General features: G+C 35.5%; 1 protein-coding gene across 1 annotated transcript; it reads right to left on the minus strand.

The window, feature by feature from the left end:
- Window positions 1-2109: 2109 nt before the first annotated feature.
- Window positions 2110-23057, minus strand: UFM1 (ubiquitin fold modifier 1). The gene is given in 9 exon segments (XM_089899291.1): window positions 2110-3968; window positions 5554-5586; window positions 7135-7174; window positions 10530-10587; window positions 13694-13750; window positions 13826-13974; window positions 13976-14005; window positions 14160-14282; window positions 23046-23057. Coding segments are annotated over 9 exon segments (612 nt in total). The 3' UTR covers window positions 2110-3858.
- Between the last annotated feature and the right edge of the window lie 2562 nt (window positions 23058-25619).

Raw genomic sequence — 25619 nt, forward strand, 5'->3', positions numbered from 1 at the left:
GGCAAATGGAGAAAGCAAAGGCATGGAGGCATAATATGGCACATCAGATACTAAATACTATTTGTAGTTCAGTGTAGCTGCAGTGTGAATTGGAGAAGGAAACTGTACGAAAGAGAGTAGCAATAACAGATGACTCTGAACAGTTCAAGGACCAGTTCAAGGGCCACAGATGTCATGAGAAGTATACATTTTTGTTCAGTGGGATTTTGATTAGTGGAACTACACGATCATATTTCCATGTCACAAAGCTCATTACAACGAAAGTGTGGAAAAGGAAATGGAGACTAGAGGCTTTTATAATAGCATATACGAGAAACTGAGGGCTTTAGATCATGGAGATGGCTATGAGATTATATTCTGTAAACAGAATCAATCGAATTTTATGATTGGTTTGCTAAGGCAAGATAAAGGCGAGAATCTAATGAGTTTCAAATGCCTGGCTTAGGTAGTTAGATGTGGCTAATAGTTTGGACAGATTGAGCTCTTTGAGAATGTTTATTTCAATTAATGGTTTAATTAAACAGCCTGGTTTAAATAGTGATTTAGCCATCCCCGGCACTATGAGAGGGTACTTCCAGAATTTCTGTATTGGAGGGGCTTATAGGCGAGTCTGGTGGGAAGAGCAGGTTACTGGGGAGCTAATCTTGTAGCTGCGTCTGCAAGACACACAAGGTTCAAAAACATAAATTGTCTGATGGGGCTGATGAACGCGGAGCCATAGTCCCACTCCCACCAAGCCACCCTGTGGAGTCACACCAGACTCATAATTACCTTTATTTGATTGGTTTTTACTTAATGTCCTACAATCATACCACATTTACACCATTAGTAAGTAATGCCATTCATGATTACACACATACTTGGTACTCTGAAATGAGAATTTAGGCCTGACACATTTCTCTTATATTTTTAAATTTATAATTCAATATAGATCTAGTATACTGTGAAAAAGATACTGAAAAATTCTCCCAGTATGGTATGGAGAGTTCCAAAGTCAAACAAGGAGTCAAATTTTAAATCTCAACCTCTTTAAGCCTCTTTCTTCTTCAGTGAAATGGGAATAATTTGGCATTGTTGTGAAGAATGAGACGTGAAAGTAAATATCAAAATATTTGATGTTCAATACATATTGAAACTGTGTATTCATATTCAACATATTTGTGCAATACATTTCTTTTAGATGAGCTACATATGTAAATTATATATGTGTATATATATATATATATATATACCCACTAATTCCATAGGTAAATACATAAAATAGATATATGTATACATACACATATATATGACTTACATATGTAATATGCCGTTTATAAATAGCCTTGGGAACACTAATATTTGGTCAGTTAATTTATAAGTGCTCCATTAGAGTACATAAATGCTTTCAAGTTACAAATATTTCTAGGTCTTTGAGTAAAGACATGGTGGGTATTTTTAATGTCTTAATTTGGGGACCAGAGAGCTTAAATTGGACTGAGTTTTCTTCCCACTGGCTTTTCTTTCGAATAACTAATCTTAAGAAATAAAATATCCAAAAAACTACTGGACGTGGAACACTTTAAAAGGAGGCTTTACTACCGGTGAGTGAGACAGACTGTTATAGCATCTCTGCACTTAGCTACTGGAGGAACAAGCAGTGGGATGTACACTTCCCAAGATTCTAGAACATATTCTAGTTACTCTGACCCCTTACACTGCGTTTTATTCATCTACAAAGTGAAAAGTTATCATTAATTCTCAAACTGAGCTACAAAACAGAAATCATCAGGACTGCTTTTATAAACAGAAATTCTTATACATCATTCCAGATTTAATGAGTAAGAACTTTAGGGGTGGCTTCCAGAAATCTATATTTATAATTTCCGAGGTGATTCTGATAATTACCCCAGGTTTATTTAGGACCCACCAACCTAAACACTTACTATAGACACTGTAACTTGAATTTTTTCCCAAATGGACTGGTATTTGGAAATATACATTCATTTCTAAGACCTATAGCCATTAATCATTTTTGCCCTTTTTTTGTTTTCTTTTTGGCTACATTTGTTATATACTGGCTCAACAGGTGTGCTAATTGAACACTAATAATAAGAGTAGACAATATGGTTTATGGTATAAGAAAATGTATTTTCACAAGAGTACCAATAAAGCATTTAAACTAAATACAACACTTCAAAACATTCTGCACAAAGAAGTTACAGATCACATTTATTTAATAACAAAACGCCTAGTTCTTTAAGAAAATATTTTTAAGACCTTACTGCAATACAATTTTCCAAACAAAGAACAAAAATATTAAACAAATTATGGTAGAAGACATCATAAAACTTATTAATGTAACAAATTAGGCAGAATTTTGTGCTAGAAACAGAATGGGCGAAATCTAAATAAAACAAAAAATGCAGAAAACTGGGTATTCATACATTTCTGGTTAACTGAGGCTTAATGTCGTTAAAGACTAGGAGTCTTTAAGCGTCAGACTTTGTTTATAAAAATAAAAAATTCCCCAAACATTAGCAACATACTACCTCAGCACAATTTTTTTTCCCTTTACAATTCAGAATCCTGCTGTTCATTTGCCAAACATATGAACAATACCTAGTTACTTCCTTAAACTTAACCAATATTACTCTTCGGATACTGATTCTGTTGCATTGTTTTTTTCCCCAATGAACCTAGAGCCTATGCACACTTGGATAAAAATTGATCTTAGAAATACTTTATTCATTAATAATTCTACACATATTCATTGAAGGCCTACATTTCCAGGCCTAGAAAGAGCAAGACAGACACCAGGCCTGCCTCCAGAGCTTACCATCTAGAATACAGCAAGTCAAGCACTGGTTCTCAATCACCACGAGCCTTCCTTTCACCTTTCAAGATGTGCATAGATATTGATGTCCTAAGGGCAAACAAAATCTTCCCTTATGCATATCATTCTTTAGATGCTCTACGGGGAATTTTGAAATCTGTATGTTGACAAGGCCTATGCTTTGCTTTCTCTGATTGCCTTCTGCTCCTTATAACAATGTCAAGTATTTTATTTTCCTTTCAGTTCTTCCCAACATAGCCTCTGTGGTTTTGTCCATCCAGTTTGGCCTTTTCTGTGACACTCGTTACACCTTTCTGCTCCCCTTCATTTTTGTTTCTTTCCTTCTTACTAGAAGCCTGGTCATCTGGGCTTCCCCAGCTTCCTTTCCTAGCTTCTTATTCACTCCAGTAACTAATCTTAACACTTCCTTAAATGTTGGGTCTTCAGTAAGTAGAATTAGTGAGCATTTCAATTAGCATTTCCTTGAGCTCTGTTGTGAACGTCAGATCCTCTTTACGACAATGCTTTCTCCCTGAACACTATTTAGATATATTATCCTCAAAAAGATGGTTTCTTGAGGATTCCTGTTTTAAAGGTTTTTTTTAAAAAAGAGATCAATAAAGGAATGCATAATTCAGCAACTGATGCTTCTACTTTAGTCTCAATTAAACCCTTTGGCGTGGGATACCAATGTCACACGTAAGGGGCTAGATCGAAAATTCAAGTTTTGGCTCTTTGATTTTTAAATTAAAATTTATAAGAACTCAAGAAGTCTGAAAACTTCAAAGCAAGCTAAATGATAAAAAGATAGTTATTCATTGATGTGATCCTTTATTATAAACGATATTAATGAAAAATTCAACTATTTTTGTGTCTCCAGGTCAGATGCTATGAAGCAAATTGCCACGTATGGATTGATAATCTTTTTACATTATTAACTCAAAGACAAATAGGAAGATTCAGTAAATTTTAATTTTCCAAATGTTCTCAGAAAGAATGATCAGAAGCATCCTCCAGTTATAAGACACAGTTGGATAATCCATTTACCCACAATGAACTACCTGTGTGTGCTGTGAGGTAGTAACGTGATCTTCTGTGGTGATGACACCCTCAACAGAGAAGTGTCCCCTCTTCACGTGAAGAATGTGAATAACTAGAAGGGACAGACAGCCACCTTTCATTACTTCATCAACTATTGGTGTCTTCATAGGATTTCAAATGCCTGATTCCAATTTTACAACAATAACAATAACAATATTTATTCTGGAAGGGGATTTTATGTTCCAAGCAGCAGATACTAACAACTTCCAACACGATCTCTAGGAATTATTCGCAGTTCTGAACCGTGCTTTAGAAAAACATTTCCTATACGAACAAACAAAACAAAAAGTTAGGTATTTAAAAAATGACACACTATCTTAACATTTCAACAATTACTACGTAAAAGAAACAAAGGAGTGTCAAGTAGGTACAAAGCTCAAAGATCATTAGAACCCGAGTCCAGGCTTAAGTCTTGTGCCTACCCCTCTCACATCTTCACAACCCAACTAATGTTTGAAAATTTTAAATAAGAACACTACCCAAAGAACTACTACCAAAACCAATCATCAAATAAAACATAAGGTAATTTAACCATCAATACTCACTTTAATATACAATAAAATACTGAGGGGCAGGAAAAATAATACATCTAAATCTACCCAAAGTGACAGAAGTTTAGAAACCCTGACCTACTTTGGGTCTGCGTTGCCTGCTGAGATTTTCTTCACACCTCGTGATTCCCACAATTCAATTTTATAGGGTAATACAACAGGCAACATGTTAGAGTAAGCAATAATTCAAATTAATATAACTACCAAGCATTTCTAGAGTAGGAAAAGCAAAACCTTTAAACCTAAGTTTAAAGGCATCTATACAACAAAGTGCCTCATGATTCTCAAAAAACAGGCTTTTTAATTTAATAAAATTATACACTTAAAACAACTGATTTATGTAAAAAGAAATTATTTAAAATTCCTCTTCATTTGCTGTATGGCTAAATTTCAAGCCCAGGACCTAGGAGGACAATATAATTTTGTAGAAGTACTTTAGAATATTAATAGTTTAAAAATAACTACTTCTCAAGATTGAGGTTACATGATATTAAATCATGCTTAATTTCAAAATATTATAATTAGACTATAAGCTAAGGAAGGTACATCTAACACAAATATGCAACTGTCTGTTAAGATGTTTACTTTTACCCTTCCTGCTTGTTAGGACATCAATACTTAGCACTGTATAATGGTAACAGCTTGAAACTCTGAGTGTAGACCAGGCCCCATGAAATTTAAATGACTGTACTTCTTTAAAATAGCCAGCACTTATTGAATGCTTACTATAAATAATGCAAACTTTTAAGCACTTTACATGTGCTACCTCACAACTACCTTATGACGTAGCTCAAAATCATTATTCCCACAAGAGCACAATCTTCAGACTTCTCGTTACATGTATTAAATACCTTTAAAGCTTATTGGTCAGGTTTTCTCTTTCTTGTAGCCAAAAGCATACATAACTGATACATAGAAAGAAACAAAGTACTTACACACATAGGTAAAGACTGCTATACAATCCCTAAAAATCAACTATTACCTTGGTTAAATCCTATCAAGTCTAATTAGAATGAATTAAATATTCAGTATCAATTGATAAATATAGCCTCACCACACCTCCATGGATTTCAGATAGATACTCACCAGCAGTCTGTGCAGGATTTATTCCTATTCCATCTAGAAAATAAGTCGTAAAATCATCTAAGTTATTTCTAAAGCTAAAAGGCTTTAATAGTAACAAGAACTGTGCCAAAAAAGTGCTGCTGTGTACACAGGCATAAGCCAAAGTTATACTGAGAACACGAATGACAGTCTGTCAGGTGAGTTATCTGTTGAAATCTCTCACTATTATGTACTCACACGTATTGCTGGATTAGACAAGAACATCTGTCAACACAATGATCCTGGTAAGTTTTACAAAGAAGATAGTTTTTTATACTATTTTGCCACATCCAGTGAAAAATAAAGCCAAAACACCTTAGGTATGTCATTAATCATTTAATATTGCTCTGAGGCATCAAATCCTAAGGCTGAAGAGCCCACGTAGTGATGTAAATTCCACTGACACTTGATAAAAGTTTACAAGGCACTTTCCCAATAGCTATTCATTTGTGAATTTAGAACTTTCTAGAAAAGTAAGATAGCTCTCATCTAAATACAGACACATTTCAATGTGACAGCATGCAGAATGTTTCAGAATGAGAAATTCCGTCATATCTAAACTAAATCATACTAATTATTGCACATTAAAGCCACCTTCTTGGGCTTCCCTGGCGGTGCAGTGGTTAAGAATCTGCCTGCCAACGCAGGGGACACAGGTTCGAGCCCTGGTCCAGGGAGATCCCACATGCCACGGAGCAACTAAGCCCATGCGACACAACTACTGAGCCTGCGAGCCACAACTGCTGAAGCCCATGCGCCTAGAGCCCGTGCTCCGCAACAAGAAAAGCCACCACAATGAGAAGCCCGCGCACCACAATGAAGAGTAGCCCCCGCTCACTGCAACTAGAGAAAGCCCGCGCGCAGCAGCGAAGACCCAACGCAGCCAAAAATAAATAAATAAAATAAATAAAACATTAAAAAAAAAAACCTACCTTCCTTTAGTCTATCTTAACTAATCCCGAACCACTCACCAGTACCTGTGAATATTACTTTGTATTCTTGAAAGATAATAAGCATTCCCTGCAATCTTTATTCCTCATCTTGTTTCAGTATTTTCTCATAGGGCTATTTCCATTAAACTTAATTATTAGTAGTATCCTAAGATATTCAGAATTTAATGTATATATCTAAGTGGATAAAATCCTCATTATTGCAGTCTATAAGAAATTGTTTTCTATCAGGAAAGCAATAACAAGGTATAGCAAAGGTACATTCCTGCTTAGCTTCCTATATTCTAAAAGCATTTACCAATATAACTTATTAAAAAAAAAACCCCAAAACCCCTTTTTAAATAAAATGACAAGTTATTTTTAATAATAATTTGTCATGAAGTTATAAGGACACAAAATATTATCAAGTGCTGTACTATATAACAAAAGCACAAAAAAATGAAAAGAGACAATTATGAACAATAACCTTGACTTAGTGTTTACAATCAAGTATATCATTTACCTTGATATAAGTTTTAGCCTTTTATATTTAAGTCAATTTTAACTAATTTGGTTTCTTTTAAACAATTTCTGTAACTCAAAGTTAATACATAGTTTTAAAATGGATTCTTACCATTGGTAATAATTGCACTTGTTGCTGCAGGAACTTTAAACTAAAAGGGAGTAAAAGATAAAAAATACATATATATATATAACATTAACTATGAAAGATGGTTAGCAAGGATGGGGTACATATAATCAACTCTATAATTCTAAAATGTAGTTTATCTTTTAGGATAAGTAACGTCATCAAAGAATACTATAACTTGCTTTATCTTTAAAGGACAACACTGTTCTCTAAATACTGCATTTCATTGTATCTAGGACACCATACATTGTAAAATGCATCTTTTTTATGCACTACAAAAAAAGAAAAACACTGTCAATGAATCTATGACCCAATGTTTACTCTTTCAGACTTAGATATGATTTACTTTTGTCATATATAATGCTCAGGCATAAGCAAAAATAAAAGCAAAGCAACTGCTCAGAATATTCCTCAAATTTCTTTGTGGAAATAGTAAGTTCAAACAAATGCTCTCTTGTGTTTAATGGGAGGCCAACCAAGGCTCATATTCCTTCCTCAAGCTCTCCTTAAATGATTTGCTGACTTAAACCTCATGGGATTGCAACAGTCCAATTATGCCACCAGGAAATACCTCTAAGTACAAGTAGGTGCAGGTGATGTCAGCTAGATAATTATGTGACTGCCACACGGCCAAGCATGACAGGAAGACTCCACTGAGATGTAAAAAGAAGAGCTTTCTGAATCAATGAAATGTGGTATGGAGCTTATTAGTAGCTAAAAGGTAGAATTCTCCTCTTAATGCTCCAGAGACCAGTATTTGTCAAAGTGTGTTCATGTCCTCATAGTTCATTCTTCCAACAAATATTAATTAAGCACTTCTATGTCATGGACTAACTTTATAAATATTAGTTGAGTTTTGTGATTAAATAAGTTTGGAAAACATTAAGTTAAACTACTAGTCTTTTCAAAATCCTTTAATATGAGGCTAATATAGTTTATTTAACTCCAGGCAAAAAAATAGTCAATAATGTGTTTCCCATACTTTTGGGCCACTGATCCCAGTTTTTAATGTTTTTTTTTTTTTTTTTTGGTGGTTCTGGTGGTCTGGGGAAAACACTCTCTCTGGGAAATGCTGCTCTTGGTATTTATAGTAGTCACGTATCATAGTTGAGAAAAACAACTAAAAGCTTATTTTAATTTATGAATTGAACAACCAAGTTTTAAAATAAGAACTTAACTATGCATAAGAACAATTACTTGTTACAGGCTTATGTACCTAAAAAACAAATAATTTTACTGTTCATATAGCACATTCTTAAGTGTAAGTGTCCTCTTAAAGTTTTAAAAATTTTAAATAAACCTAATTTAAAGTAACTTCAAAATGTACTTTAATAAATTTAAAAATACTTCAAAACTTTTTATAGAGGCTGTAATACTTATTAAAATTTTATCAAACACCTAAATTAATTATAGGCAACTTCCGATGTCTAAAACTTGAATATGACAAAGTTTCTATTTGTTATTCTTAGTTATGTCCATTTTAAGGTAAGCTATGCGTTTTCTTAGTGGTAACATATTGTGACATTAAAAATCAAAAGCAACTGCAGACATAATTTCTTCCTTTTCCAGCACGTAGCAGCAATGGTTAAACTGACATCTGGGGAAGCATTACCAGTGATGTACATACAGCAACTACCACTTCTGTCTACAGTACTAACAAGTTTTTTCCCAGATGCAAAGTGCACTTTATGTTCCTCAGCTGTCATTCATTTCTATCTCATATCCCATATGTCTTATAATTTAGGATGTTAAGAGGCTCTTTCAGGCTTTGACAACTCATTCTTTAGTTAAATTAATTCCCAGTCATATGCTGGGGGATTTTATTTTATTTTTTATTAAGAGAATTTTACTAGGGATTTATATCCACAGACTTCTGGTTTCTTAAGTCAAATCTTGTTCTTACTCAAAGAGTCTACAATGTCATCTTGTGAAAGGCCTTCTCACCGCTGCCTTAAAGCTATATCCTTTCTAAGTGTGTAACATTCGTGATTCATTATAATTAAAAGGTACACTAAAACCTTAATCAATACATGTGGTTGCGTGAAGTTTGTTCATTTTCTGTTGCACACCTGTTAGGATTTTCACAAGCTTTACTAGAAGACCCAGATCACAACAATGCCTTTGCCTTGTAAAAGGACACACTATAAAATAATTACAAAATTTAATAATAAATATTAATTATAGCTTGAAGGGATCTACTTCTCAAATTAGAATCTGTGGAACCTGCTAGGGCACAAACCAGGAGCATTTCAACCAAGTGATCTGTGTAGCAAAAAGTAATGATGCTGTGTTCAGATTTGTTCCCCACCTCTTTTTAGTTATTCTTTCTGCATGAAGGATAGATCAAAATTGACAATAAAGCAAGTAATACCACTTTTCAGTTTAACTCTGAATGAGTGATGAACTATGGCAGTGGTCCCTGACAATAGTTTATAAGGAGCCGGAAGCACTAGTGGGCTGGCTGATTTTCCATTAATTCCTTAAGTACAGGGCTGGACTATGGATTAAGCTGGTTTCTTATTTATTTAATTACTGAACTTTTTTCTGTGACTGTAAACTTGTAAGATTTCGAACAAAATATTCTGAGTTGGGTTACTCTGTACCTGCACTGCACCTTTAACTTCACAAAATTTTAGTAACTGCTATTATATTTTTACACAAAATCACTTAATCAGATAGGAAGGGTAGGCATTAACTATTCCCATTTTACACATTAAGAAATTTAAGGAAGAAATTCGTGGGCTGGCCCCACGTCAAACAGATAATTAATGACACAGTTAAAAGAGGAATGTTAAGTCTCCTAAATCACATTTTCAGGTTACTTCCACCAGACCAAGTTTCTCTTCTAATTGTCAAGTCCAAAGAGTTACTTTACAGATGCCTCTGATAAAAAATTCCGATGAAAAAATTTTATTTCTTAAAAACAGAAACCCAAACATATCTTTAAAAACACTTTTAAAAACAATAAATTTTACTGACAGTCCACATGCTTTATAGAGAAAATCTGAAAACTAAGATAAATATATAATAAAATTGTACTTCTAGAATCAAAGCTAGTAAAACACAGGCGTACAGATTACAGTGATATAATGTTTTTTTAAAAAATTGACATATCATCACTATCTTTTCAATTTCAATAAAAATTCTCCTTATAATTTTCAATGGTTACATTAAATAGATGTGTCCATTTGTTTAAGTCATTCTTTTATCGGTGAGTCTCAACTTTCACTCTACTTTTATCTATAAGTGAGGCTTAACCTTTTGACAGCGTAAACCTAGTAATGAACCCATGTGGCAGTGGTGGGTCAAGATGCATGCAGATTTTTGAGACACATCACTAAACTGCACTCTCTACAGGTTGTTCCAATTTCTATACTTACTTCTTCTGCTGCAAACTTTAAGACTGCTGTAAAAGGTGTACTTTCAGGAACACTGAGTCTGCAAGAATTAAAAAGAATCTTTTAAAAGGCTGAGTTTTTTTTTTTTAGGTCCTTTGTTACTTATTTCGGCTACTGACAAAGCTGTCTTTTGAGTCAGAGGTTGGCTATTATGATTGCACACTATGTTCATTAACTCTACCAAGAAAGAAAGCAATTATTAGCCTTATTGCTGAGATGGTGCCCTCAGCTCCACTTGAAAATGAATAACCTACATAGGTGTGGATTTGTACATGCTTCATACTTTGATACAAACAGGTCTAGCGTGTAGGTTGCTTCTTGTTTCTAGAGATGGATTTCAAAAAGTTGAATCTCTCCTCAGTCTTCAGTACACTTTGCCGCCTCCAGTTCATCCCATGCAAGAATGTGATCATTTTCATTAGAAGAAGAGGCTACCTGGGAAGCATCATCAGATCGTAAGTCTTTTCACGAAGCTTTCTGTGAACTTTCAATCATCAAGTCTGAAACAGTAGTCCAAGTTGATGAAAAGGAGTATGTTTACTCTGGCGAGATGTTAAGTGATTTTCCACCTTTATGTCATTTGAAAATGGGCTCACTCAATACAAACATTTCAGAGAGTGATGTGTGATTTTGTTAACTGGCCTGTGCAGTGGCAAGTATATTAAAGAGCGCCAATACACAGTCAATCCGCATCAATTTTCCAACTTAAACACTAAAAAATAACTGACATTATACCTTAAGAAAGCACTCAAAGACACAGAAATAAGTTAAATAAGATTAATAAGAGTCCTAATGTAAAATAAATTACAATGATTAAAGATCAAATCCTCTTTCAAAGTAGGGAAAGCTAACATTTCTCTTTGAAACTTCTCTATATGTCACCACTGTATTGTTCTCTAACGACTTAATACCAACTACTACTATATAACACCCTCAGGTATATGTACCATCCCCTCACTTAGTCTACAGATCTATTGCTGAATATAAGAATCATTGTATCTGACACAGCACATTACAGCGACTTTCAGTAAGGAAAGTGTTAATAGATTTCTCAGCTGCCCTAGTCCACTCCCCCCAAATAATGCTAAAGAGTGAAAATAGATGTCATTTTTTCCCTTTCCTTTTTTATATGGAATAAAAAGAGAGAAAAACAAAATTCTGAAGGATAGCCATCTGATTAAAAAATATCTAATAAACTGGCAATGTAAAAGTTTACAAAGCTGGGAACAGTACTTTGCAAGTATTTCTGTAGTCTATTTATAGTTTAGAACCTGAGACTCACTGTCCTAAAACTCTAGAGGAGAACTTCTAAAAGTTTGCGGTTTCAATTCACTTTTGGACTAGAGACTGAAAATGGCCTTGTATCATGTAATAAAATGCCATGCTGATATTCATTAACATAAGTTTCTATCTGCATGTTAAATTGGTGAGACTGTCCAAATAAAATCCAATAATACAGAAAATAAAAACATATTTTAGTGCATGTTCTAATTGGCAGAAAATTGCAGAGGGACTGGGAGTTACTGCAACTCCAGAAACCTTACCTAGATTTGAAGCTCTTGTGTTTGCCAGTCACATCATTTTGTAAAACTTATGCTTACATTACATTGGTGTTTTGAAAAAATAGGAACTATCCTGCATATTAAAATGAACTTTTAAAGTAAATTACTGGCAAAATTTGTTTTTAAAATAAATATTTCACATAAACAGAACCATGGCATAACTTGACAAGTGTTATTATAAAGAATAAAAACAAAGTTTCTGTAGGACACTAGGGAAGGGTGAAATGAACTCCCTAGATCATCACAGAAATTGTCTCAGAGGTGAAATTTTGATCATTAAAGGATGCTGTCAGGAAGTGGTAGTCACAAAACTACATTAGAAGCACACAGGAGAACGTGTGCCAGACAGGGAGGATCCAAAGACTTGCTTGTCAATTTGGGAACAGGATGGCTGAAACTTTGATTAAGTGATGGTGGTGGTAAGTAGCCAGGGGTGGGGTGAGGAGGAAGAGGTGGGGAGTAAGACTGGAAACACTGGAATTAGACTGAAAGAGCCAAAGGTGTTTTTTAACGCATCCTGTATATGAAAGAGAATGTTTGATTTCAACATTTCTATAACCAAGTAGCAATACCAACAGGGAATCTATCAACAAACAAAAAAACAAAACAAACAATAAAAACCTGGACATTCCCCCGAATAAATCCAGGACTGACACATCTTTCTTAGAATTCAACTATTAGCAACTCAAGGAACATTTCTCTATCGAAGTATGTATTTACCTGCCTGACAAGTGAAAAGTGGCCTTAAAAAGTTAAAGCATGTTTTCCCACAAATCTCAGAGCTGCTTTTACTAGTACTCAAATACTAGATACCATTACTTTGAATAGGAAACATAACATAATGACCCTGACACACCCATACATGTGTTGTGTCTATTTTATATACACATACCCATACACAAATTACACATACATACAACTATACACACACTGAACTAGAAGTGTGCTGCTAAATTCATTCAGTCAACACATACTGAGTGAACTGGTACCACGTTCCAGGCACTCTTATAGATACCGATGCTGCTCTACTCCTTCATCTTTCTCCCTCTCGCCTTCTTATTCTTTTTTTCTAGAGCCAACTTACACGTTGATGAAAACAATCCAATGTAAAGGGCGAAATCAAAGATGAGAGAGGGGGTAATCTCTCTACTTTGTGAAGCCCAACTATCGAGTGAGTCACACTCAACGAGTATCAGGAGCCTGACTGTTCTAGTAATTTCGGAACCCGGACTGGGATGCTTTCCCTTACTTCCTCTAACAGCTGGTCAAAGTGGTGAAAGGCCTTTCTCATCACGAGCAGATTGAGACTGTTTTAAGGACGCCAGCAAATCACCAGAGCCCCGTCCACACGTCCTCCCGCTCCATCAGCCCCCAAAGAGAGATCGCAAATCACCAGCAACGTTCCCAGCACGCATATCCGCACAGCCCCGCGCCTGGGCAAGCTGACACTTATAGGATATCTTAGTTCGAGTGGGATGTGGGAAGCTCAGGGGAGGAAAGGAACACACACTACTGGTGTGGAAGCTGCGGGGAAGGCTCATATCGCCCAGCCCATAGCGACCCCCCCGCGACCGAGCTACTCACACTTTGTACGGCAGCCGCGGGTCCGACGTCAGTGTGATCTTAAAGGAAACCTTCGACCTGTGGAAGAGAGCGGGAGAGTTAAGGTCGGGCAGCGGGACGGGGGACTGGGGCGGGTGGAAAGCAAACACTTACATGGTGCAGCCGGTCTGGACACAAACCTCACTCCAACTCCGTCCACCAACCTCACTTCCTCTGCGGCGTCTGGCCCCACTCAGGTCCACGTCTCCCGCGGCAAGCTGGGGTCCTCCAAGGTTGCTGGTATCCAAGGCACTGCCTGAAAAATCGGGCCCAGATGCTCACGCTGGGCGGCGCCTACAAGCTACAGATAGCTACTGCTTTTTCATGTATATCTCTAAAACAAAATTGAGGATCATTTGGAATGAATATTCTTCTAATTGCAGTTATTTTCTTCTGTATTTTCAGACAGGCACAGACAGAGACAGCAGGACTCCAGGTCCCAGCTTGCCGGTTGGGTCGGAAGTAAGGGTCCCGGGAGGCGGGCGAAGAGCGGGGCGGTGGGCGGGGCTGGAGGCGGGCGCTCTCCCAAGTTGCCGAGGCAACCTGAGGGCGGAGAAGCTCGATTGATGCACTAGAAGTTGGAATCCTCACCTAGCTTTAATATTAGTATTTTATGCCTGTCCAGCAACCTAATCATGTTATATCTTGTAGATTTCTTGTATTTTTTTCGTTTACATTTTAAATTTCAACAGCTAAGGGACTTATCAAGCGGGTGAGAGAAAGACAACATCCCTGCGCTTGCAAGAGTCCAGTTGAGAAGATTAATCCATGAACAGATTTCAATAGTTTGTTATGTGGGTCTAATAGGATTAAACCAGGGAACTAGGTTGCCTGTCACCGGTCACATTTATTCAGCTTAATAAGAAATTTGAATCCTTTTTATGTGTCAGGCACTAAAGCTAAACGCTGGGTATGCCGGGATGAGTAAGGTAGGTAGGTGCCAACCCTCTAGGATCTAATAGTCGCAGGTTCTCATATAGTGAGGGAAGACGACTGTACGTCCTCTAAATTTTATTACAAATCTAAGCATCTGTGTCTAGAAGACAAACATTCTCTTACAATGTCTGTGATTCCCTCTTTAAGAAACATTGCAATAAATAGACAAAATGGGAAACACGTAGGCACTAATATAATAGAAAAAAATTGTTAATATTTATTATATTATGTTAGATTCTTAAGGAGAGATATCTAAGAGAGGAATAGGGAAGCAACTGTAGTGGGAGTGCTGAAAACCAATTTCAACTTTGCCATAATTTTGCAGCAGACTACTTTATGGTGGTATCTCCCCAGGCAGAGAGAGATGATTCTGACAGTGGGAAAGTAAGCCCTCAATATTCTCATGACACTCATTGTCTACTTCATTTTTTAAAATGTAGGTCTTGCCATATATGTAGAGGGATGGAGGCAAATGTCGATTGATAGATTTGGGGATCAACAGTTATAGCATTAATAGCTGAAACTATGGGCTTTGTTGGTATGACTAAGATTTTTGAGAATAGCAGTAGGGAGAAAACTACTGATTGTGTCTACCTGGTGTCTGCTAGCCAAACAGCAATGAAGAATTAGAGTACATACATACAGTCTCTATTTCTAAGAATACATGTCATATGTTTTTAAACAATATTTGCATCTTGATATTTATAGTTTTGTTTCTGCTCACATATAAAAACATGGGGCAAAATCCTGAAAAGACAAACATATTTTGATCAGCATTTTTATTGTATGTGTAAAAATAGTGAAGACAGGATTCAACCTCAGGCAGTGTGACTTCAGTTCACATTTAGCTGCCTCTTCAGAAAATATGTTAATATATTATAACAAAAGTACACTGGAAAAACATTGTGTTCCCAAAAGACACTGACAAATATATGTTCCTGAATGTTTAGAATTCTTTTTCACCTCCGTCTTCTCACTCTCCTCCCCATAAGTGTGTCTCCTCAGTCATAGCATAATTTCTGCTTGTTTCATTTTATGCATAAAAATGGTAAATGAATCCATTAATACTCAATATTTACTCTTTTTTAACATTGCTAAGACATTTAGCAAAATTTGGCAAATATTTTAACAAAAGAAGGACCTTCTTATTTACTGAAAAGTTAAAGTGTTGAAATATATTTAATGACTGTAAAGAGAAGCAAACTCTGGATTTTAGGAGGCTATTGGCAAATGTAACACTTTAAGACAACAAACAGCATAAGTGGACTAATGTGTTTTGGAAGGGACCCAATTAGTATCATGTAGAGGCAGAAATGACTGTAGATGTGCACAGTGTGCCCATATTAGAACTCATTAAATGTCAATGAAACATGCCAATATTCTGTTTGCAAAAGCATGTAAAGTTCTCTTTATTAGAAAGGAATTGGAGGGAAATTAAATTTACTTAAGGACAAAAGAAATTTGCTAACAGAGTCATAAAATTCTTCTTACCAGTTATTTTTGTAGCCACGTTTAAATAAAATAGAAAACATGTCAGATTTATTATTTTTTTTTATTTTTTGGGTCTTCGTTGCTGCACGTGGGCTTTCTCTAGTTGTGGCGAGCAGGGGCTACTCTTCGTTGCGGTGTGCGGGCTTCTCATTGTGGTGGCTTCTCTTGTTGCAGAGCACGGGCTCTAGGCACGTGGGCTCAGTAGTTGTGGCTCGCGGGCTCTAGAGCGCAGGCTCAGTAGTTGAGGTGCATGGGCTTAGTTGCTCCGCGGCATGTGGGATCTTCCAAGACCAGGGCTTGAACCCGTGTCCCCCTGCATTGGCAGGCGGATTCTTAACCACTGCGCCACCAGGGAAGTCCAACACGTCAGATCTGGAGGCCATTTTTTTTTTTTTTTTGTCTTTCTAACTTTTTCACCCTAATTTGACTTTATTTATAATTATGACTAAGATCACCTGATAGTCATGGTTTTTAATCCTGGAAGGTTTACACTGGGATAAAACTTAGGGTCTTCTACTCCAAGCACTTTATATTACATGAAACAAATTGTAGGCTGACCAATTAATAATAAATGGATATTTTTAGAGAGGTTTAATTTGGTCATTTTTTTCCTGTTATTTTTCTTTCCCCTGCAATCCTCTAGCAGGTCTTGGTATTATTGGGGCAATGATAATAATAATAGCTCAAAATTCATCAAGATTTACTGTGTGCTGGGTATTATGTTAAGCATTTAGTATAAGTGGAGTCACAAAATATAGACTTTAAACCTTGGCTGTAAGTTATAATTCAATGACAAGAAGCCTTATGCAAAGAGGAGAATGATCTGGTAGACAGAAGTATGTGAAAATATGTAAATGCTGTGTCGATCCTAAGGTAACTATTATAAGGTTAGGGAGTGTTTACATCCTCGTACGCCCGAGAACAAAGAAATATAGGTAAGATTAGAGCCTAGCAAGGCTAGACAATGGCCTTAGAGGCGATACAGCTTAAAATGTGCTGCCTCTGATTATGATGGTTACATACCCTTCCCAAATATTTCCTGAAACTTAATGAGAAAAGAAAGGAAAATAAAATGAACAAGGGTTTTCTAAAAAGGTCATTGTTTGACTATAAGCCTTGTAGATGTGAGAATCACAAAACTTGCAATATTTTAAATACAGAAATTATAAAATACCTTTATTACAAAAAAGCACTTTAAATTGTATGCAGTAGGAATTTACCAGTGCTGCATAATTAAATTTTCTCTCTAAATACTATGTGAATTATTTGTTTAATGGGAATATACTTGTTGGAGAAATTAAAGTCACCTCTCACAGATCTATTCCAACCACAAGATTGTGTTTTTTCTACATACATATTTACTCATTTTTATCCTTCCAGTAGCTCTATGAGGTCAGTACTAGTAATATTCTATTTTCAGGAGGGGAAAGTAGTACAGAGAAATTAAATAGCTTATCCCAAGTTTAAGTAAGTGGCTGAAAGGAGATTGAACTCAGATATCTGGTATTAAAAACTGGGTTTTAATCACTGCAAGAGGTTAAGGATCTAAGTCATATCATTAACTAGTGGCAAACAATTCTTTGAGATAGGAAATATTGTTATCCTTATTTTACAAATAAGGAAGTTAAGACACAAAGGCACTAAATTTTTTCAATGTCACACAGCTGATTACTATTAAATATTATTAGTATTATGTTAATTTGATATTGTTGATCTTAAATATATTTGAAAATTATTTATGACTCTCTTGCCTAAACAGATCAAGAAATAGTCATTGATAATACTCTCATATTTATACAGCATTTTGTTCCTTTGAAATGTTTTACATTCACTGTCTTATTCAATGTCTAAAATAAAATATACAAAGCAGTCAGGATGTGTACTATTATCTTTTTTAAAAAGAAAAAATGGACAAAAGAGGTTATGAACAGGCCTAAGGTCACACACATCGTTTGTGAGAGGATAGTGACAAAACACAGTTATTGATGTTTCTTTACGAAATTCACCTAATTTGACCCTATACAAGTTTATTTTTAGTAGTTACTGTTTAAAATACAAATAGTTGAATGGTAAATTCATTTGATGAGCTTCTCAAGGAGTTCTTACTCAATTTTTCTGTCCCAGCACCTAGAAGAGTATCTGGCATATAGCAGCTATTCAATCAGTATTTGTTGAATTAATTAATGTTACTTTAAAAATGTTGTAGATTGGTAATGCTTCCTAATTGCAGTAATGTTTTTACATTCCATTAACTGCAGTCATAAATGTTCTTAATGCAGTAGATTATACACTTTGATTCTTGCTTTGTTCTTATTTTAAGGCTTATCTGCTCAAAGGACAGTCTACTCATTCAATTCACTGCTCCTGCTGAAAGCAGAGGTTAGAAAAGGCTAACTAAAGATTCTTATCAAATATTATTAAATAAAGAAGCCATTTGAATAAAAGATTATGTGAATATCCTCATATGTTCCCACACCATTACTTTGTGTGACATGTTTATTCTGAATCAGAGACCCTGTGCTAGAAATCTCATTACTGATTTTTCTAGGACTATATACTTCTTAGAGATGAGGAATTGCTCATTGATATTAACCTTTCTTGTATGGCTGTGGTGGGAAAGCAGAGGTTGTGAGCTGGTAGCAAATGGCCCAGGAGAGTTTGGGGCTTGGTCTGTATAGTACAGCTAAGTGAGTATTAACATTTGGCACAGATACCTGTCATCCTAATCACACTTTCATGTTTTCTATTGATCCCCTGCAGTCATTTGAGCTTATGACCCTTGGTATAATTGATATGATTTAGGGAAAGCAACCCAGGTGTCAGGCAACTAGAGACCACCCCTATAGCCCAAAGCGCACCAGAATTATTCCAACTAGCCAACCCTACCTAAGCTGTTTACCTGGCCCTGCCTTGCCTTTCCTGCAGAAATTCCAATAAAGGCTCTCACCTAGGCTTTCCCCCGCACTTCTGCCTCTTAACCCAAACCTGGTGATTTCCATTAGGCCCTGCGTGGTTGGTGTGCCCTGAAAATTTTTTAATGGCATTAACCTCTTTGTGTTATCACTCAGTCACCTCTATAAATGAAAATCCCATGAGTACAATAATTGGTACACTGTGTGATAAATGAGTGAATTTACATTGTCTTTAGTAAAGGAATAACATAATTGATTACCTGGTAAAATTACCAAAATGGATTTCTGGTTTCAGAAAGCATAATGCCAATAATCTCCAATGCAGCCTTTCTAAGATCTCTTTGAAAACACTGATGAAGGTATTAAACAAAACATGAAAAATGACTGCATAGCAATAGGGATAAACAAACTTAGCCTCCCAAGAATTTGAAGAATTCGATTAAACAAAACTATCATTTTAACCTTAAAAGAAAATGATGCATTATGGAAAGAGGAAATTTTGAAAAAGAAAAATGATAAATTCTGAAAATAAAACTATAGTAATTAAACTGAAATTTTAAAGGGCATGAAAAATAGAAATAAAATAAGTTGAAATTGTAATGAGTAAGCTATTGGGTGGGCCAAAAAGTGCCTTCAGTTTTTTAAGTAAAAGACACATTTTTCATTTTCACCAAGAACTTTATTGAACAATGTATTCACCCTTTTGTTCCACTACCTTCTGCCATTTCTCAGGCAACTTCATAATTCCATCTTCTGAAAACTTTTTATCTTTTGAGCAAAGAACTTTTCCAAGTACTTTTTACAATACTTTTACAGTACTTCCAGGGAATTGAAATTTTTTCCATTAAGAGAATTTTGTAAAGACCGAAATAAATGGAAACCAAAGGTGCAATGTCTGGTGAATACGGCAGATGAATCAGAACTTCCCAGCCAAGCTGTAACAGTTTTTGCCTGGTCATCAAAGAAACATACGGTCTTGCGTTATCCTGATGGAAGATTATGTGTTTTCTGTTGACTAATTCTGGATGCTTTTCGTGAAGTGCCACTTTCAGGTGGTCTAATTAGGAGCAGTACTTGGAATTAATCGTTTGGTTTTCCAGAAGGAGCTCATAATAGAAGACTCCCTTCCAATCCCACCATATACACAACATCACCTTCTTTGGATGAAGACCAGACTCTGGTGTGGTTGGTGGGGGTTCATTTCACTTGGCCCACTATCTCTTCTACTCCACATTGTTGTACAGTATCCACTTTTCATCGCCCGTCACAATTTGTTTTAAAACCGGAATGTTTTCATTACGTTTCAGTAGAGAATCTCATGCGGAAATGTGGTCAAGAAGGTTTTTTTCGCTTAACTTACGTGGAACCCAAACATTAAAATGATTCACATAACCAAGCTGGTGCAAATGATTTTCAACGCTTGATTTGGATATTTTGAGTATGTCGGCTATCTCCCACGTGATATAACGTTGATTGTTCTCAATTATTGTTTCGATTTGATCACTATCAACTTCAACTGGTCTACCCGACCGTGGCGCATCGTCCAGTGAGAAACCTCCAGCATGAAACTTCGCAAACCACTTTTGACACATTTGATCAGTCACAGTACCTTCTCTATACACTGCACAATTCTTCTTGTGCATTTCAGTTGCGTTTTTACCTTTCTTGAAATAATAAAGCATGATATGTCGAAAATGTTGCTTTTTTTCTTCCATCTTTAATATTAAAATGGCTACACAAAAGTTCACCAATTTTGATGTCTTTTTTTAAATGCACGCTGATATGACAGCTGTCACATACAATCTAACAAAATTGTTTCGAATGAAGATAAAGACAACTAAGTGCTACTAGAGCCATCTTATGGAAAAAACCGAATGAACATTTTGGCCCACCCAATAAAACTTCTGAGTATAATAGAACAACAGAAACCAGGTCTACTCCCCTGCATTACATGACTAGAAAACGAGATAAAACATATGAGACAACTATCTTCAAATATTAGAAAGACAAACAAGGTGAGTTCTATGAATGCCACAGCTTACTGCTTATGGACCACAGCACAGGAGAGAGACTCAAGCAGAGCTCAGTTGTCTCAATGTGTTCAGGAGACCCGAGATTAGAATTTAAGGAGTCAAAGATGGATAGAATTTTCAGGGCAGCAATCAGAGAGGGGAGAGCTGAAGATAAAGTCTGTAAGATATTCAGAGGGTCTTTCACTGAGTTTTCATTTGCATATGCATGAGAGGAAATTCCTCAAGGCTAAGGATAGATGCAGAGGGGGTTATAACTGAAAAACAGTAAGCGTAACAACTGCCGGTGCTCACAAAGAACTGGAAATAATTTGTTTCTACTCAGCAACTGAAAAGACCTTAATACACAGGCCATTAATTAGAATCTTCTAAAGGGTTAGGGTTAGGGTTATGGTTTCTTACTAACTTACTTTAGTAATAGTAGTAGTAGTTCTAAATTAACTATAGGCTAGATGGTGTACTTTACCCACACCCACAAGCCTTAAAAGCAAGCCTCAGAAATTCAGACTGATTCCAAGTAATGCAATTACGTGTCATAACATCACCCTGTACTATTTAAAGGAGTACAACAAAATCTGCACCCCGAAGGTTCAGCATCCAATAAAAAACTAACAGGCATTCAAAGAAGCTGGAGAAAAATCACTCATTAAAAACAGACCAAAAAAAACCAAAAAAAAACAACAGACCAAAATGACAGAGAAAGACGATTTGGCAGATGATGATCTTAAACAGTGGTTATAATTACCTCTGTAACTACAAGAAGACAGAGGAAAATTGAACATGATGAGAAGAGACATGGAATACATAAAAAAGACCCAGATGGAACATCTGTGTGAAAATGACACTATCTAAAATGAAAATCTTACCAGTAATGGTTAACTGATTAGACACTGCAGGAAATTTAGCAATAAAAACTATCCAAAATGAAACACAGAAGAAAAATGAATGAAACAGCAATGACCTATGGGAAAGTATCAAATATATTTTAGAGAAAGGGTGATATCCAGAAGGTTATGGGTACAAAAATGTATTTGAAGAAATCATGGCTAAAAAATGTTCCAAATCTGATGAAAATTTTAAGTACAGAAATTCAAGAAGTTCAACCAACCTAAGTAAAAGAAATATTAAAAACAAAAACAGAAAAACCGATTTCAACAAGGTACATAAAAATCAAATTGCTGAAAACCACTAATAAAGAAAAAAATCTTAAAAGAAATCAGAGGGAAAAAAGCACATTATTCACATCAGAACAAAAATGAGAAAAACAGTCCATTATTTTGCCAAACAGTTTGCAAGCCAGGCAATAATAGAGTGACATCTTTAATGTACTGGAATAAAAAACTGTCAATCTGGAATTCTGTAACTATAAAAAATATCTTTCAAAAATGAAGATGAAATAAAGATTTTTCTCGGCTAAACAAAAGAGCTTTCATGGCCAACAGTCCTGCATTATAAGAAATACTAAAGGAAGTTCTATGGCAGAAGTAAAAAATGCCAGATACCAGGATGAAATTTGGATCTACACAAAAGAACAAAACGTGCTAGCAATGGTGGTTATGTAGATAAAAATACAAGAGAGTTTGTCTAACTTTTTAAATCTCTTTAAAAGATAATTGTTCAAAGCAAGAATAATAAAAATGTCTTGTGGTTCAACATATGCAGAAACAGAATGTGTGACATCACTAGGACAATGAACTTTAAGTAGGTGGGGAGTAGAAGTGTAACCTTGTTAAATCTCTTTCAATAGAAGTGAATGATACAGTATTATTTGAAAGTAGACTATAAGTAAAAGATGTATATTGCAAACAATAGAGTAGCCACTAAAACATAAAATAATTTTAATAATAAACCAGTAATGGATATAAATAAAATCATAAAAATTCTATCAGTCCCAACGGAGGCAGGAAAAAAGGAAATAAGAAATAAAGAAGTGACCAATGGAAAACAATAAGATGGTAGATTTACCCGTTTTACCATGTTGATAATTACATTGAATGTAAATGTTCTAAACACAACAATAACGATGCAGAGATTAAGATAAACCTCCAAAGAGAATAAAATGGGAGCATTTGGGATAACTAAACAGAAACCTGCTTAAGAGAGTATATATTTCTTCATGTGAAGGAATTGCTAAATTCATGTGTAAGACTATATAGCCCTAATACAATGCCAGTTAACTCATGAATATGGTTTAAGCTCTTTGGGGGGAGGAAGTTACACAAACGTTAGAGAATGAGAAATCTGAAAACTTGGAAGGAATGCAATTGTTGTTTTGTTTTGTTGTGATTTTCAGCATCATAATCTGTTAAGAATTGGGTGGTGATCACTTTTACAGTTTTAGATTTTGCCTGTAGCTAAGCAGGAGAAAAAAGAAATAGTTCATCTGTTCCATTGTTGGGATACTTTCCAGATATGTTGAATACCCGAGGCAAGGCTGTTGATTGAGAAAAGTTTCTAAAATTGAAAATTTTTGGACTTAGCATTTCTTGACCAGCTGCTTGGTAGCTAATGGGTGATAGATTCAAAGATTTAAAGATTTTCTGAAGGACTTTTTTTTTTTGGTAGCAAACAGATTTAAACATTTGGCTTAATAGTATAATTTAGACTGAATATATGTGACACAAAATGAATTTTAATTTATTTTATATTCTAGGAGCTATGGAAGTGTGGTCTAGCAGTCTGAGATTAGGAATGCAAGCCAAAATCACTGAAATTCTTTGGCTATAAACATATTAATTGCCTTGCCTTCTAACACTTTCTTATTTTCTTTTTTAAAATTTTCATCTTTCCTGAATGTTACAAAATTTAATTTCTTCTGCCCTGAAAAATTTTAATGTGGATACAATCACAATTCCAAATTTTCCTTCTCAAAATTTTAATGAAATTTCTCTCCATTTTGGAATCCTAAAATGACTCACAATTTTCAGAGGAATGAGGCTACAGTTCTTGACTTGTTCATAAGCTTTTTGTTTGTTTGTTTTGTTTGTTTTTTGTGGTACGCGGGCCTCTCACTGTTGTGGCCTCTCCCGTCGCGGAGCACAGGCTCCGGACGCGCAGGCTCAGCGGCCATGGCTCACGGGCCCAGCCGCTCCGCGGCATGTGGGATCTTCCCGGACTGGGGCACGAGTCCGCCTGCATCGGCAGGCGGACTCTCAACCACTGCGCCACCAGGGAAGCCCGAAGTTGTGTGTTTTTAAGAATAAAAATATATTCGAAATCTGTCTGAAACATGATGACGTCTAAAAACATGCCGTGGACTGCATTTTAATATGTAAATTTTCTGAAAATAGTAATATTAGACCAATGAGAACTAGCCAGCAAGAGGATTTATGACAGAGCAGCTTCACGGACTCTGCTGCCACAAGACCCAGCATCCATTTCGGTGTGTGTTCCATTCTGGCACCTTCCCTGACCAAGTGGATTGGGAGCTAGCACTTTAAGTGCTCTAATTCATACAATAAATATATTATATATCTAGACCTGTCGTCATCCAAAATGGAAGCCTGGGGATTTGAAGATAAATTTAGGATGTTGGTAATAAGGGATGGATATGGCAGATATAGAACAAATACAAAATATATACACACAGCAGAAGTGTACACATTATAGAAACAAGCCAGTTTGAATTTTTAAATGGAGGCAGTTAGCATAGTGAGATTTTACATTACTTAGTGATGGAAAATGCCTAGTTGTGTTTTAGTGTACTCTGAATAAACCACACATTGTTCCTACAAAGAACCGGAAGCTGAAGTTTTCAATAACCAGGGAAAAGGGAATGAGGGAACTCATGTGACTCAATCATATGCAATCACATTATTCCTTTTTCTTTCATTGACACAATAAACGGTATGTGGACACTTGCTCTGCTCAGTTTCTTTGCTGGTATTATTAAAACACATACAAGCACAAATAGAAATGCAACAAAACTCTATTTTAGGTTCCTTTCAAGGAAGCTCTTGACAAACCCACTATGTAGCTTCCTATACATTTGGAATAAGATGTAATGAAAGAGTTTTATAAGAGATGAGGGTGGGGAGAACAGAAAAAGTTTGATGGAGAAAGAAGCTTATGTACAGAAGCGTTGATGTTTTCATTATTACACTGAATGTAGGGATTTTATTAACTATTCACTTGTTAATATAATTGTATTTGATAGAGTATATATACTGTTACAGTATAATTTCTAGTTGTTCAGATCATGGACCCTAAAAAACATGTTAAAACTATATATGTAAAAGAAATTATTTTTTTTACATCTTTATTGGAGTATAATTGCTTTACAATGTTGTGTTAATTTCTGCTGTACAACTAAGTGAATCAGCTATATGCATACGTATATCCCCATATCCCCTCCCTCTTAAGCCTCCCTCCCACCCAAAACTATATATTAAACATCTGTTTAATAACATTGTTCTGGAATGAAAACCATGAAGTGTTAGATAAAATTCCTGGCCTTAAAAATTGCTATTAGTTAGAGATTCAAAACATACACCTTAAAATATAGAATAGAATGTGGTTTTTTTAAATGATGGACTAGTT

Source organism: Delphinapterus leucas, chromosome 18 (genome assembly GCF_059928025.1).
Source record: "Delphinapterus leucas isolate spDelLeu-1000000601 "Yukka" chromosome 18, BTC_Dleu_Yukka2, whole genome shotgun sequence".
In the NCBI taxonomy this organism is placed as follows: domain Eukaryota; kingdom Metazoa; phylum Chordata; class Mammalia; order Artiodactyla; family Monodontidae; genus Delphinapterus; species Delphinapterus leucas.